Consider the following 16,845-nt stretch of genomic DNA (forward strand, 5'->3'; position numbering starts at 1 on the left):
TAGAAAATCTTTACAGAATTAAAAAAAAGAAAAATTTCCATATATTCTACTCCCCAAACAACCACACAGCAACTCTATAATAACAGAACAGTATATAACAGTCACAGGTTAGACAGATGTCCAAGCCCAATTCCTGACAACAGCCTGAAAGCAGGTCAGAGAGTTCCACCCTGTCCCTTGTGTGGGTAAGGCATGGGGAGATGAACTATACCACAGCACAGAGGGAAGAATGGAGTATCAAGGCATGGGAGCAAGACAGTTACCTCAGCCACAACAGAATGCTATTTAGTAACATACATGAAAAAAGTACCTTAAAAGGTTTTATAATTGTATAGTTTAACACTTTATTACTCCTTTCTTACAAGAAAGCTTTAGAGAACCATGTAAATACTAGATATTTTTAAAAACAAGAACGCACAGGAAATCTTAACTCCATTTATAAAGCTCTGTTATCTTCTAGTGATGTGACTTCAAGCAAGTACTATAGTTGTAGCAGGGTTTCATGTAGTTCAAGCTGGCCTTAAACTCCTATCTTCCTATCTCTACCATCAAGGCTGGGATTACAGGCCTGTACCACCATTTCCAGCTTCAAGAAAGCGGTTTACCCTCACTTTTGTCATCTAGAAATAATAGTATTTACCTGGAAAACTGAGAATTCAGCCATATGGCTAAGTGCCTATGCTGTTTTATTTTATCAAGAAAAAAATAGATCATATGATATCTAGTATCAGCAGAAAAAAGAGGGGAAAGTACAAATACCAAAGTCACAAGGCTGTGATGAAAACTGTTTCATCTTCTTCACTATTAACTGAAGGAACAGGAATAGGAAAAAGAGAAGGAAGTGAACACAGAAGAGGGGTCTCTTTTGAAACCAGTAACAGATATATAACTCTGGGAAGAAAAACAAGAAAGCTGTTTTTCTTCTACCACTGACATAACACAAAATTTATAAGGTTTCTAAAAGAAGAATAAGGAGAAAGAAAAGAAATAGGACTAAAAACAAGCTGTTGTCAAATATGGTAACTCAAGTGGGTGTCTTTGATAAAATAATTTGACTCTCTTCTTGCTGTGTCTAATTATTTACACACAAACAAGTCTACGCTATCACTGCCAACAATTTCTTGTAATTAACCAAGAGTATGTCAGAGTTCACGCAGAAACAAACTTTATTACTTTGAGATAATATAGCTTAGTAACTCATTAGAAATACATAAACATAAAGAACAGATTGAAATCTTTAAAATTTAATGATTTTAGTTCTCTATAGTCTACTTGTATGTGCAGATACATTAATATGTATTTTATACCATATATGCAAAAACAGAAATAAAAAAATTTTCTAAGTGTTTCATATCCTGGATTTATGGTGCTCTAATCAAATTTATGAAGAACTCACCTTCAAGTTTTTTAAGCAGTAATTCTACCACAGATAAAGCTTCTGTTCTCACAGATGAGTAGGTCTTATTTTCTATGAAAAAAAATATGCAATTCAAGAGTATGCTTTAAAAACACAACTTCCAACATTAAATGTTACTGAATGATAAAAAGTTAAAACTTTTATGTGAGAGATTCGAGATTCAAAAGTATTATCCCAAATGTACAATCATTATGTTACAACTAAGACAAGTCTTGATCTGCATGATTCTCCTCATTTTACTGAAGAATATCATCTAGGGACACCTTGAAACCTAAAAGGACAATTTTGTTAGCTTTCTATTCTGTATCTACAAAAGCAAGCTATTTCCAAAGATTATAAATAAAACAAGTTTGGTTGGTACACACTATTTTATAAAAGGCATCAAATTTTTTGATCAACTGTCTAACAAAAATTAATATGTATCCAAGTCTAGTCCATGGCAGGGAAGAAGTATTGGGAAAACTGATAGTGACCCATCACAAGGACAGGAGAATCAGCTTGAAAACATGCTGATGCTAGGACACCTAAAAAAAAAAACTAATTAACAAAATAATCAGGGGCTGAAGAGATGGCTCAGCTCGTAATCCTCTTGCAGAGGCCAAGATTTCAAGTCTCAGTACTCACATTGGCAGCTCACAACTGCATGTAATTTCAGTGAGGACCTAACACCTCTGGTCTCTGTTGACATTAGTACTCACTTGTACATAAACATAATTAAAAATAAATCCTAAAAGTAAATATAAAGCACTGAGAAGTTAAGGGGTATAAATTAATACCAGTTAATGATGCATAAATAAAGAAAAAGATAAAAGAATCTTGTTCAAAATAAAATGCCAGCTACTAAATGGTTAATGTGACGAAGGGCAAAAGTTGTAAAATTCATCACAGAAATAAAACAGCTCATAGAAGAATCATCAATGCATGTAAAAATCTAAAGCAAAAGCCCTGGAAGAGAAGTACATTTACATGGCCTTAGTGTATTTTTATGGATTGTTTAGATGCACTTTTGAAGAGGAGATTATTTGAATAATCTTAAAGTATGTTGTAGGGGTGGTTCTGATGCTAAGGCCCCATTCCCCAATTGGTTCTTGATCTTTCAATGAAAAAGACATGAGTCAATTGCTGAGTGGGAAGAATAGGTGGGACTTCCGGGTCTCCTTAGGTAAAGAGGCAGATGAAGGGAGGAGGGAGGGAGTGTGTGTGTGAGTGAGTGAGGTAGTGTGTGTGAGTTTGCTACGCTTCTGAGGGAGAAAAGGTGACCAACCAACCATGTGAGACCTCAGACAGTGGGGCCCTAGGCTGCTCCTACAAGAGAGCGGTTGGGGATGTTTAGCTGGGATTACATGTAACTGAGCAACTAAAGTTGAGGGTAGGTGGAGAGATGCAGAGCTAAGCAAAACTGTATAGATTTGATACCATAATGATGTTATAAAAAGGAACATACTCTGAAGAATTTAGTAATAAAAGGACAAGTTGTAAGCAACACGTTTTTAAACATCTCAGGTAAAACCAAGTATACACAGGCACTACCTAACCTATTTTAACAACTGTTTTATAAACTAGCAAGTATTTCTAAGTAAGTGTTAATACTGATGTAAAGGTACGATCTAAAGTTCTACTGTAATGCTACATAAAATACCCTTGTTGGGGGACATATGGCACATAAACAGAACAGTCAGTAGTTGTTCCAGAAGTCTAGATCCTGAGATGACTGGAGCCATAAATTCAATCTCAGCCAAGGTAGCACAGAGAGACCTAACTGAGAATGAAAAAGGGGTAAGAATGTAGCTCAGTGGTAGAGTGTCCAGCATGAAGGACTGTGCCTGATCACCAGCACCAAAAACAAAATAAACAGCAGCAGCAGCAGCAGCAACAACAACAATGACAAATCACTCAAGTTCTGGTTCCTTACTCACCTAAAGAGTAAGTAATTGATTTGCATGTTTCGAGAAGAATCTCAGCCAGAGCTTCAGGATCTGCGTGTTCCTCTTCCAGAAGCATTAACCTTCAAGTATGAAAGTGATATATACAATTGAAAACTTTTCTAGCATAACTTCTATCCGTACATATCATCATGTTACTTCCGATACTAGTAATATCTAAATTGATTACAAGCATGTATAGATTTACACAATGGAGTACTCAGCTGTTTAAAAAATGACATCATGGAATCTGAAGGCAAATGGATGGAACTAGAAAAATCATTCTGAATGAAGTAATCCAGATCCAGAAAGATAAATTTTGTATATACTCACTTAGAAGTAGATATTTACCATTAAGTAAATGATAACCAAGCTACAATCCATAGACCCAGAGAGGTTAGGTAAAGGAAGAGGTAGGTCTGAGGAAATGCATGGATCTACCTGAGAGGGGAAAATAGGTTTTATAGGCAGACTTGGGGAGAATGAGGATGGGAGCAGGCAGGGAAAGGCATGGTATAGGGGAGATAGAGTGGAGGGAAAGTATGGGGAGAGAGAGCTGGAACTGGGGGGCACCTGGATGGTCATGTGGAAACCTACTGCAGTGGAAACCATCTGGACTTTATGAAGGCGATCCTAACAAGGACTCCTAGTAATGGGGGATACCAAGTCTTAACTGGCCATCTCTTGTAGCCAGGCAAGGATCCCAGTAACAGGACTGGGCTGTACTCAATCGAGCTGTTGGTCAAGGGGATCCCATGGAAATCCCCAAACAACCTGGTTGCTGCTAAGACGAAGGGTGGTTCAATGCAAAATGAAAGCAGGGGCCCAATGGAGAGGATATACCCACACAAGTCATTAAACATGGTGAAGATAAGCTGGTGTCTATATGAAGTGTTCATCCTACGTTCTTGTCTCTTTGGTTTGGGAAGGTACACTGCAATCTACCAAAATAGAAAAGTCAACAACCTAACTATAAAACTTTTGATCTAAAATCCATCCTCCCTGCACAATAAGCTAGTGCAATGGTGGCACAGAACTTGTAGGAATATTCATCCAATGTCTGACTTATGGACCACTCCACAAGAAGAAACCCATACCCAACACTGCTTGGGTAACCAAGAACCAGGGACCCAGATAGCCCAGAGACCCAGTGTAAAACCAAACACTACTGGTCTAAAAAGAAAATAAAAAGTATGACTCCTAATGATATTCTGTTATACTTATAGATCAGTGCCTTATCCAGTCATCATCAGAGAGGCTTCCATCAGAAGCAGATGGGAACAGATGCAAAGACCCACAGCCAGACATTATGTGGAAAGAGAGTCTAAATAGGAGGTCTCCACCAAATCCCTCCCCTCAGAGCTCAGGAAATACCTAGGAAGAGGTAGAATAATTGTTAAGAGCCAGAAGGGAGGAGGACACCTGGAGAATAAGACCCCAGAACCAAAATCAAGTAAGGCACATATGAGCTCACGAAGACTGAAGCAGTAAGTACAGGGCTATATGGGTCTACACCTGGTCCACTGCATATATTTTATAGTTATCAGCTTAGAATTTTATGGGACTCCTGACTGTGAGAACAAGTGGGTCTCTGACTCTTGTGAAAGCTCTTGGGACTCTTCCTCCTATTGGGTTGCTGTGATGGTTTCTGTTTCATCTTACTTTACTTTGTCACGTTTGGTTGTTATCTCTTAGAAGCCTATTCTTTTCTCCTGAGAGACATAAAAGGAGTGGATAAGAGGAGAGGGGAAGTGGGGAGGAGCTGAGAGGAGTAGAAGGAGAATAAACTATAATCAGGATATACTGTATGAGAAAACCGTTCAACAGGGAGATAAAATAAAAACCTGAATCATGAAGCACATTACCCCTGGAAAAAGGCGTTCATTGACTGGAGGACACCTAGCTGCACTTTCCACGTGCTGAGTCTTAGCCGCTCACACATCAGTTTGCACAGCTCCTGCCGATAACAACCTGCCCAGATGACCAAGTGGGACAGAGGAAGAAGTATGTGAAGAGTGGGAGATGACAAGAGGTGGAGAGAAAACAGAAAGTAGCATTAAAACAAAGACAAAAGTGGAGTAACGTGAGGGACAATTTAACTAAAGACACAGAATTTTCCCCAAACTGTTAACATTAGTATATACACACACACACACACACACACACACACACACACACACACACCTATTCTAACAGTTTGCTCTTAAGGCATTTTGTCCTCCTCAGAACAGAGCCAACAGCTTAGCTACACTCCCCTTCCATTGTAAATTCCCTTTATAAAGCCAAAAGATCCGGAACCCTTAAGCACCCTGAAGTACTCAGCCAACTGTAGGTTTATCAACAGTTAGTAGTCTTTTATCATAAATTAGTCCCAATCACAATTGTCACCATCATTATACAATTAATACTATACTGATAGGAGTATAAACTCAACAAAAATAAAAATAGAAGTTGATTTTAAATGCTTAGAACAGGGCTTTCCAAGCTTCTATCACGTCAACATCAGGCCACATTCATAGCTACCCTGGTGACATGTGGCCAATGGGCCATAACATGGACACCTACTATAAAATTTAATAAGGTTTAAATATAAAACATGAGAGGAAGGGGTTAAAAATTCTACCTTGAGATTGCTTCATAACACCTTGTAATTTATTTCTCTAATTTAAAAGGACAAAACCAGAAATTACAGCTGACACTGTGAAATGTGAGAAGTCAGTATGCAACACTGACGTTCTTAGAGAAAATGCTTGGCTCTCCTCGGTAACTGTTAAACAAATGTACAACTCCTATGTCTTTGTGTGTGATGTCCTTCTTACGGAATTCCTTATTTTAACTTTCTTTGGCTATTAAGCAAGAGTTACTCATGCTAATGGTGTCATGCAGTTTCTACTACAGTCCATAATACCACTCACAAATTGATGACTTCTTTTGAAAAATTCTTCATATGTTAAACAAAGAATGATGGGCTCAAAGAAAATGTTATGCCTGAGTTTACAAATAATTAACACAAAGACTATCATTGGGACGGAATGTCTTCGCAGAACAAGACAAATAGCATCTGTTCAAACTTAATGGCCTTGTCAATGTGTTATAACTACAACTTGAACTAATAATCATGGCTTAATTAATCTTCTATAAATATATGTTTAATTCTGAAAATCTCTGTCATGAGTTTCTCAATAAAACAGATATCACTAGCTTACTGAAGACATGATGTCAAGGCTGGTGATTCTGAGAAGACCGATTTTGAGAGGTAATTGTGAGTCTATCAGAGAATAGTTAGGAACACAAAGAAAAGTAACAAAACTCTTTTTATAGTCAAACTATCTACATAAAGTACTTCATGGTTGTTATGCACTCAACTGCATCCCAACATTATTCTACTGTACTAGAAGATAAACTATTAAAAGAATCATATGGGTGGATACTAATCCAATCCCCTTACAAGAGATCAGGTCACAGCAACACAGAGGGAGGCCATATGAAGACAGAAAAGGCAACCATTCAGAAGCTAGAGAGAGAAATCTCAGAAGAAAGCAACCCTACCAACGACTTGATCTTGGACGTCTACTCGCCAGAACTGGGAGCTGGGGGGGAGGGGGGAACTTTGTTATTTAAGTTATCCAGTCCATGATACTTTTAAAGATTTATTTTATTTTTAATCTTATTTATTTTTTGTATGAGTGTTTTTGTCTGCTTGTGTATTTCTGCTTCACATGGGTGTCCAGTGCCCTTGGATGCCCTGAGACAGGAGTTTCAGACAGCTGTGAGCCAGTATGTGAGTACTGGGCATCAAACTCATCAGGTTCTCTGGAAGAGAAGCCAGTAAGTATGCTTGAATGCTAAGCTAGCTCTCTAGCTCCTGTGATACTTTCTTGCACTATCCCTAACAATACAGTGATCCATGTACTTATTTGCTGATGAATGAGTAAAATGGATATAGAGAAATTCTCACTATTAATACTCAGACCATCTAAAGAATATTACTTTGCCACACAGAAAAAAAAAATGTGTTGTTACTAAGTGACTTCTGGTTATAGCACTTCTAAAAAATTTGTGTTCCAGTGCTTACGTTGGGTGTCTGGGTTCCTGGGCCATGCTTTGCCCAGGCTCTCAAAGGCGCCCAGTAGAGACTCCAGCTGCAGCTCTCTTTCCTTCTCATTTTCATCTTCAGCTTTGGTGGTACGGACTCCCATACTTTCAAGTGAGTTCTAGAATGTATCAGAGGAGAGGGAGGGGAGGGGATAAAGAGAGAGAAGGGGAGGAGTAGGGAGGAGAAGAAGGAGGGGAGGGGAGGGGAGGGAATTCTAATAAAGTTACAGTTATACTATTAAAACAAGCAGAGTGTTTTACAGGAGATATTGACCAAGAACTAAATGCTGAGTTCTCTAACAGGAGTTCTCCATTTGTATTAAAATTATACACATCTAATAAAGCTGAGAAATACTTTGTTTTGTTTTGTTTTCGAGACAGGGTTTTTCTGTGTAGCCCTGGCTGTCCTGGAACTCACTCTGTAGACCAGGCTGGCCTCGAACTCAGAAATCTGCCTGCCTCTGCCTCCCGAGTGCTGGGATTAAAGGCGTGCGCCACCACTGCCTGGCTGAGGAATACTTTTAAACATTTTGTATATAAAAGTTGGAAAATTATGTAGTATGTTGAGCATAACCTAAAAAGACCTACATTTGGAACAAGAGAATTAAATAAAGATGGAAAGAACTTGGCAATGTTTCAAACACAAATTCTTAATAAACTGGTAAAAAGGTCACAAGTAATTCAATCAGCTTGTAGGCAATATAATCCACTTAAAATATAAATCTCCTACACATTATCAGCGAAATAACCAAGTCAGCCTTATTATTGAAAGAAAACAAATATATGAAGTAGGAGCAACAGAAGACATAAGAATACTTAAAAATATTTCATGCTTTAAAAATAAGTAGGCATGGTGGCATATATGCCTTTAATCCCAGCATTTGAGATGCAGAGGCAGATGGATCTCTGTGAGTTTGAGGTCTACATAGCTACATGGTGGGTTCCAGGATAGCTAGCACTACAATAAATCAAAGAGCCAGTCTCAGAAAACCAAAACAAATAAACAAAAAGACCAACGACATTCCTCCTTCCTTATGATGCCCACTTTATTAAAACAAAACAAAACACTGAGTACAGTGGTTTTCAAATTAGGCCAGTCATCTTTTTTCTAACCAAAATTTTCCTCAGGACAATGCAGACATGAACTTTACAGCACATAGTATTCCTTGTTTTCAAGGCTGCTCACTCACTACATTGGTACTCATCCTCCTCCAACAGGTGGAAACTCAAATGTCCACATGAAAGCTTACCTTTCCTAGCCTCATCTGCTGCCAACTGGGACTATGTGGTTAAGTGCTTGTGAGTGGGACATCAATCAAAATGATGTTTCCATTTCCAGAGCTTTTCTTGAGAGAAAGTACGAGCTCACTGTGACCCTAACTTCATCTACTCTGTCATCTGCCTGGGACCCAGATAAACTATAGACCATGAGAATAATGTCTAAGAATAGGATCCCTGAATACTTTATGGGGCTTCCATCTATCAAGTAAGAGACAAACTTCTTCTATCTTGTCTGAGGCATAATGTTTTTGGATTTTTCCGCTATTTTACAACTAAACTTGTCCTAATAAAAACATATAGACAGGACAGCTGAAGACCTGAATGATGACACAGTTAGCTATTACCTTCTTGATGAGGGGTATGACAATGTCAGAAAACTCCTGGAATCTGTCTTCTTTGGTGGCTTTCAAAACATCAGCTGCACAGCTGATTGCAACAATCTTATATTTGAGATTCTCTTTGCAACACTCCTTCAAGACAGCCTGAAGAATTTCATTTGTGGTGGGTTGATTGGGCACAGACTTTTCCAACTCTGTACTACAGGATTCACACAAAAACATCAGAATAGTTAAGAAAAGCTACAGCTTTAATCATTTCAAAAAATGATATGTTCAACAAAAGAATATTTACCTGCAAGCCGTCACTACACAGGCAATGGCTTTCAATAGTTCTTCCTGATAAGTTAAAGATGAAGAAATACTATTAAACCCACATGTTACATTCTCTACATTATTACTACCCTATGAGTATTTTACGACCATAACAACAAACTAACATTTATCTCACCTTTAATGCACTATGCACATGAATCTTTAATTTATAAAGGTCCAAGAACCAGCAACCAAGATTACAGGCTATTCAGTACTATGTCCACAATACTATGGTGGGCAATAGTGGCCTTTACAAAACAGAAAACATACTACCCCAATCTCATGTTCCCCACAGGATGCTCACTATGCATACTTCTCTATAGTCCTTGAGAGTTCCCAACTCTCAAGCCTCCCCAATGAGCATCTTTGATGTTAGGATTAAAAGCAGCTCAGGGCACTCATATGACCAGTTTGGCTCTACTGAAGGTCAGTGGACACAAAATGGTGACCACTTTAAGAGGTGACGTGTAAAGCTGAATATGTAAAAACATTATCAATCTTTAGACTTATTCAAGAACATATGGGACTAGCTGCATATGTATCAAAAGATGGCCTAGTTGGCCATCACTGGAAAGAGAGGCCCATTGGACACGCAAACTTTATATGCCCCAGTACAGGGGAACGACAGGGCCAAAAAGGGGGAGTGGGTGGGTAGGGGAGTGGGGGTGGGTGGCTATGGGGGACTTTTGGTATAGCATTGGAAATGTAAATGAGCTAAATACCTAATAAAAAATGGAAAAGAAAAAAAAAAAAGAACATATGGGACACTCTTTGATATAAAATATCATAGATAATCAAGCAAAGTCCTCCACTAGCTAGAAAACCTAGCTGCAAAAATAATCCAAGTCACGTAAAATCCGATTCCTAGTCTACAAGAAGCTCCAGGCCCAGCTCTTCGGCATGAGTTCCTTTACCTTTCCTGCCCATGTTCTTCCAGCCAGGCCTTGCATCAATGCACTCAGGATCATCCCCAGGTAAGGAGGTACAAGAGAGCTTGTTTGTTTTGAAATTGATGCCATAGCAATTGCACCCTGGGCTTTCATTTTCCAAGATTGTGATTGTAAAGCCTTCTGGGTAATAGTAATCAATTCCTGCAGGTACAATCGAATACCTCCAAAGGAGCCTACATTTAGAAGAAAAAAAGTTATATAACACCTCTTAAGTGAAAAAAAAATTGAAAAGATAATTTTTAAATGTGAGTAAGTCAGTGTTACTCATTAAAGCACTGACTGTCAACTGAGAAACATACCACCTGCTAATGGGAGAGACAGTGGGTAGTATGGCTTCTTTTTGTAACAGTAGGAATGTATGAACTTGGACATACTGCCAGGAATGTTATTTTAAAAGGTCATCATCATAATGTGTATCAAGGTTAAAAACACAGCTCTATAAAGGTACCCTAAGCCAACATAAAGTCACAATTACACTCAGCTAACCTACACATAAAGGTCTCCTTTGCTTAGACAGTTTATACTCCCTCACACAGTAAGTAACAAGTCAAAGACAAGAGCTCTGCGTGGCACTTTGCAAACTTAGAAATTAGGATGTCACTCAAAATGTGACATAGCTTGCTCAAGTTCTTGGGAGCGTTATGAGCAGACAACACGAGTCAACATTCCAGCTGTGTTTCTCAGGAAACACGTTTACTCTGCATCCACCATTTACTAACCAGGTACATTTTCCTGCCACACTTCAGTCCACATATTACACTCTTCTTTTTCAGATTTCTCCTCATCAGCAATTTCATGCATGCCTAGAAATGCTAAGGGCAGAACTTCTTTAGCATGGTTCTTCAATACATCTGGGCTGTATCTTCCAATTGCATGAATTGTCAAAGCACAAGACGTCTTATAGACAGGTTCTAAAGAAACCAAAATTTTGTTAGCATTTAACTATTTTTCAGGATAAATGATCTAAATAAAACAATTTAAAATGTTTCCACCAAAACAATATACAGCTTATTTAGTTAATGTCTAAATTTAGAATGATTAAAAAAAAAAAAGGTACCATCTTTCTCCATGTACCAGCCATTGAGCTTCTGTAGCAGTTTCTCAGTGCTGCTATCCCGTGAAGTCTGAAAAGCAAGCATTCTTACTCATTTCTGTATAATTACCAGAGTTGTGCTTAACTGAATAAGAAAGTTAACTCACCCGAACTAAATGGCCCATGGCAAATGCACAGGATTTCTGAATTACACTGTTCCGATCTGTCAGACCACTAAGCAAAGCACTCATAAGTTTACCTACAGAAATAATAAATTCAGTCAATTGTGTGGTTGGCCAGATATTATGTTATATTCCTAGGACTAAAACCCCATAACCCTGAAATTAATCAGGTTTACTGCATAGTAGGTTAGGTCTTTTAAATATTATTTGTGCTACCTCCTTTCTTTATTTCATTTAAATCAAAAATTAAAATTTAACTTCTGTCCAGAATATTGTGAAAAAGGTACAAAAATGAGAGGTAGATACAAAATCCCACCTAGAAGCCTATCTAGAAGGGGAATTTTTAGAAAAGCACTCATGCAAAATTAGCTATGAACAGTTACAAAGTTCTGCAGAATGAAAGGTACTTTTACATCTTTATGCACTGACAAACTTAGCTGATGACACAATAAAAGTCTGCTTACAGAATGATTGGGTCAGAGATTTCAGTAGAGGCAAAGCAAGCCAACATCACCCAGTAATTTTCTTTTTAAAACTCTGAAAGAGCCAGGCAGCAGTGGTGCACGCCTTTAATACCAGCATTCAGAAAGCAGAGGCAGAAAGATCTCTGAGATCAAGGCCAGCCTGGTCTACAGAGAGAGTTCCAGGGCAGCCAGAGCCACAGAGAAACCCATCTCAAAAAAACAAAAACAAGATTTAAAAAAAAAAAAAAAACCAAAAAAAAACCCTCTGAAATAACCAATCATGAAACAGTGCTCCTACACATATCAAACTCACCTGAGTAAGGTGTCAGGTCCTGGGGACACTGAGTAGTTAAAGACACGATGACACTGGCACAGCCCCCCTTTAAGGTCACAAAAACAAAGGTCTAAATTTGATGTCTCTATGCACTACCAAACTACTACTTTTAGGCATTAATAATTTAAAGATAAAACATATGAAATCTAATAGCCCCTCTGGGATTGAATATAGAAAAAAGAAAAACACCGAAAGAGAAAAGGGGACACCATGAGATTTGGGCTAAAACAACAACTAAAATTTAACAGTAGGAAAAAAATAAGCAGATGAAGGGAGTATCTGACCTTTTTAAGATTCTCAAACAAACAAATGGTATTTTTCTATCCAAACATCTATTAAACCTTACATGAAAACTTCTAATACTGTCTAAAATGATTACTGCTTTAACAGATAAGTGAGCTTGTCCATTAACCGGTAGTATCAGAAAATTTAAGAGCACTCTCATGGTAACCATAAAAGATTGTACTAAAAACAGCAAGACAAGCAGAGCATGATAACATGTAAGCATGACAGTACACAACAAGATACTTGTAATCCCTGCACCAGGAAATACAGGCAGAACTATCAAAAGTTCCAAGTCATCCTCCCAGTATAGGAAGTTTGAGACTAGTCTAAGCTATAAGAGACCTTATCTAAAATAAATACATACATACTTTAAAATCAGTTACACAGTTTAGGCTACTCATGTAACCATAGAAACAAAATATTTAACATGCACTATGGTTTAACAGAAACATTAACTTTTTGTTGTTGTTTTTGTTTTCGAGACAGGGTTTTTCTGTGTAGCCCTGGCTGTCCTGGAACTCACTCTGTAGACCAGGCTGGCCTCAAACTCAGAAATCTGCCTGTCTCTGCCTCCTGAGTGCTGGGATTAAAGGCGTGCGCCACCACTGCCCGGCCAGAAACATTAAGTGTTAAACATGGTGGTCATTTTTTGTTGTTTAAAAAACTTATCACAAACACATATTTGCTCTTATAAAAGTACACTTCTATGGACTAGGAAGATGGCTCAGTAGGTGAAGTATCTACTGTGCAAGCATGAGGACCCAGGATCACATTAGCATCCACATACAAATCTGGGTTCATATATCTGTAGTCTTAAGAACTGTGGGGGCAGGAAGAGCTAGATTCACTGAGCTTGCTGGCAGCCAGCCTAGGCAATCAGTGAGCACCTTGTTCAGCAATAGAATCTTTCTCAAAAGATAATGTGGAAAGCAATAGTGGGAGATACCCAAAAGGTAAAACTAAAATAAAGATACTCTTGTCCTCCACATGCATGTGCATAAACACCAATATACCCCCCCACACACACACACACAAATCTTACCTTAGTCCCAAGACCTACACCACTTCTGATCAGCTCACATAGCCTAGGAACTAGTTCACCTAGCACCGAAACATCAAGATATTGCAGGCACTTTGAGAAAAGAATAAATATAAAAGTAAGCCTAAACAAGTAAGTCAGTACCATATCTTTATTTAAAAACTACCTATATCAAAATATGAACCTACTAGTTTTAATAGAAAGTTGAAAATCACTGGTTTGATTTTGCTCTGGAAAAATTAAACTACTACAGTACTACAAACAGAAAATTCACTCACTGATGGTTCAACATTAAAAATAGAAAAACAAAATAATGAAAAGCATTAATTTACTAAGAGGAAATAAATGGTTACCTCTCTTTCAATCCCCCTCTATCAATCTATGGCAAATGCAAATTACCTAGATTAAAACTGACCTTCCAGACTAAGTCGAGCCTACTAGACCCCAAATAAGTCAGTTTCTTAGATGATTTTACCACAGCCTGTTATATTTTTTTAAAATACGGGCACACACTTCATTATTTATGAATATTTCCAAATGATGCTTGCTAAATACTTCTCTCATTTGCCCCAATAGTAAAACTAAAACATACGACTCTTAGCAGTCCCCATTGGACACTAAAACCTGACTTTTGTCCCATTTGTGATCTGCTTAGCAAACAGTTTCTGGTAGCTTGCAAGCTCTTAATAATCACTACAGGAAATGCCCAGAAGGTGACTCTGCAAAGACTCCCAGAGCCTCAAAGTGCCACGAACTCTTCACTACGTTTCCAGCATCTGAAAGATATACATCACTATGGCTCAATTCCTGCTGCCCACCTTCTGTGCTACTTCATTAAAATCTCTCTGATCTCACACCTTCATAATCTTTAACAAAGAAATTTCTCAAGCAGAGATAGGCGGAAGATGATGATAATAATAAAAATAATAATAAAATAACATTACTGAACCTAAAATAAGACCAAAATTAATAGATACGAGTTATACATAGATCTACTAATATGTTGTTTTTAATCTAACACAAAATTTGACAAATTCTGCTATTCAGAAAATTTACTTTTATTACTGGTTAAGAAAAATGTCTATAAATATGCAAAATTTGTATATGCCAGTTAAAAACTTAAGAATTTTGAAAGAAACAACTGTAGTCACAGTATTTTATCAACATAGCCCCTTAGGTTTGTCTCATGTTACACAGCATGAGCTCTTCTGGAGAACTGTACTCAAAGAGATGCAAAGGGGTTGTATTTCAGTTGTGTTTGGAAACTCACCATGTTGATTGTCTCCATCATGGGAGAGGATTTGGCAGCACTGAGTCGAGCACTGTCCATTACATCCTGAAAAGCAGAAGCTCAAGATACTCAGAATATTCAACTAATTATGAATTAGCCATAGAAACACTAATTAAAGGGTTTTATTTCCAAACTAAAGGCTTTTAAGTAAACAATCAATATGTAAATCAGATGGAAGTCAAATTCTAATTTCCGCTGACCTTCCTTAACAATTTAACTGTAAAGTTAGCATATCTCTAAAAATCAGAAATTTAGACAAGAGTTAAAAATAAACAAAATATGAGGGCTGGTGGTGCACCTCACTAGTAGTTTAGCATGAACAAGGCCCTGGGATCAATCCCTTCTGTTACAAGAAATTAAGTAACAATGTATTTATTAATAAAGATACTATGGCTCTAAGCAAGCTATTCAGCATTCTTTAGTTCCAGGTTCTCTATCCACTTAAAAAGAGAATATATTGCGTTTCTACATAATGTTTAAAACATTGTCAAAAAAAACAAAAAAACAAAACAAAATTGGGTGTTTGTATAATCCACTTAATCCTTTAACTTTATTATGTGGATTCATATTTACAATGATAGTTTGATCAAAATTACACTAGGGGAAAGGTTATTACTATCCAGAGAGTAAGGCACAAAAACGTAATTTGCTGAGGTTCACAAAAAGATGGATAGAATTTATGTCCCCTAATTTTTAATACTAGTAAACATTTTATAGCAGGTGGCAAGTCTAGTGAAACAGGAAAGAATGCCCAGTAAAGAAGAAACAACAGTATTAAAAGGCAAATGAAAAGGGTAATTTATAAGAGTAGATTATAAAAATTAACAATCAAACAGTGAACTGAGAGAACACACCCACATTACATATTATATAGGCCTAATCATCCCACTAAACAAGCATAAATATTAAAAACTAGGTATAAAATAGAAACGAAATTCAGAGAAATATATAAATGGTTAACAAGAGTTATAAAGTATAAGGATAGGCATGTGCAAATGACTGTGCATGTTCACAAAAGGCAAAGTTACAGAAAAGTATCAAATGTGGGTGCTAAGAATCGAACTCCAGGGACTGGAGAGATGGCTCAGTGGTTAAGAGCACCGACTGCTCTTCGGAAGGTCCCGAGTTCAAATCCCAGCAACCACATGGTGGCTCACAACCATCCATAATGAGATCCGATGCCCTCTTCTGGTGTATCTGAAGACAGCTACAGTGTACTCACATATAATAAATAAATAAGTCTTAAAAAAAAAAAAAAGAATTGAACTCCAGTCCTCTGTAAGAGTAGGTAACTGCTAGGATATCTCTTTAGATCCAAAAGTTAGGGATTTAGCTCAGTGGATACAGTTCCAAGCAAAAGGTCTCAGTTTGGGCAGGTGGGAGGAGATGAGCAGACTGGAACTAGGAGAGTATAAAGAGATAATGTACAATGTATGTAAAAAAAAAAAAAACATTCAAAATATAACACTACAGCTCTCACACCTATGGACACTTGATCTTTGACAAAGAAGCCAAAACCATCCAGTGGAGAAAAAAAAGCATCTTCAACAAATGGTGCTGGTCTAACTGGCAGTCTTCATGTAGAAGAATGCAAATTGATCCATATTTATTAACAAAGCTCGAGTGCAAGTAGAACAAGGACTTCAACACAAAAGCAAATACACTGAATCTAATAAAAGAGAAAGTGGGAAATAGCCTTGAACACATTGGCAAAGGGGAAAATTTCTTGAACAGAACACCAATGGCTCAGGGTCTGAGGTCAACAATTGATAAATAGGACCACTTGAAACTGGAAAGCTTCTTTAAGGAAAAGGTTACTAGGATAAAACAGCAACCAATAGATTTTGAAAAGATTCTCAAGTGGTGATTTTGTTTTTAAATTGGCTATTTGGGGGGTTTGTG

General features: G+C 37.5%; 1 protein-coding gene across 6 annotated transcripts in view; it reads right to left on the reverse strand.

Moving 5' to 3' along the window:
• Window positions 1–16,845, reverse strand: part of Ecpas (Ecm29 proteasome adaptor and scaffold) — a 120,515-nt gene that overhangs the window by 3,103 nt on the left and 100,567 nt on the right. For all 6 annotated transcript variants that reach the window (XM_006537850.4, XM_006537848.4, NM_172381.3 and 3 more), the window contains 13 exons: window positions 14,923–14,988; window positions 13,656–13,745; window positions 12,308–12,374; window positions 11,516–11,607; window positions 11,373–11,439; window positions 11,035–11,226; window positions 10,280–10,488; window positions 9,346–9,389; window positions 9,060–9,252; window positions 7,415–7,553; window positions 5,205–5,310; window positions 3,334–3,422; window positions 1,397–1,468 (listed from right to left, as the gene is read on the reverse strand). In XM_006537850.4, the coding sequence (XP_006537913.1) occupies window positions 1,397–1,468; window positions 3,334–3,422; window positions 5,205–5,310; window positions 7,415–7,553; window positions 9,060–9,252; window positions 9,346–9,389; window positions 10,280–10,488; window positions 11,035–11,226; window positions 11,373–11,439; window positions 11,516–11,607; window positions 12,308–12,374; window positions 13,656–13,745; window positions 14,923–14,988 (1,426 nt within the window). The remainder of the gene's footprint in view (window positions 1–1,396; window positions 1,469–3,333; window positions 3,423–5,204; window positions 5,311–7,414; window positions 7,554–9,059; window positions 9,253–9,345; window positions 9,390–10,279; window positions 10,489–11,034; window positions 11,227–11,372; window positions 11,440–11,515; window positions 11,608–12,307; window positions 12,375–13,655; window positions 13,746–14,922; window positions 14,989–16,845) is intronic.

Source organism: Mus musculus, chromosome 4, assembly GCF_000001635.26.
Source record: "Mus musculus strain C57BL/6J chromosome 4, GRCm38.p6 C57BL/6J".
In the NCBI taxonomy this organism is placed as follows: Eukaryota; Metazoa; Chordata; class Mammalia; order Rodentia; family Muridae; genus Mus; species Mus musculus.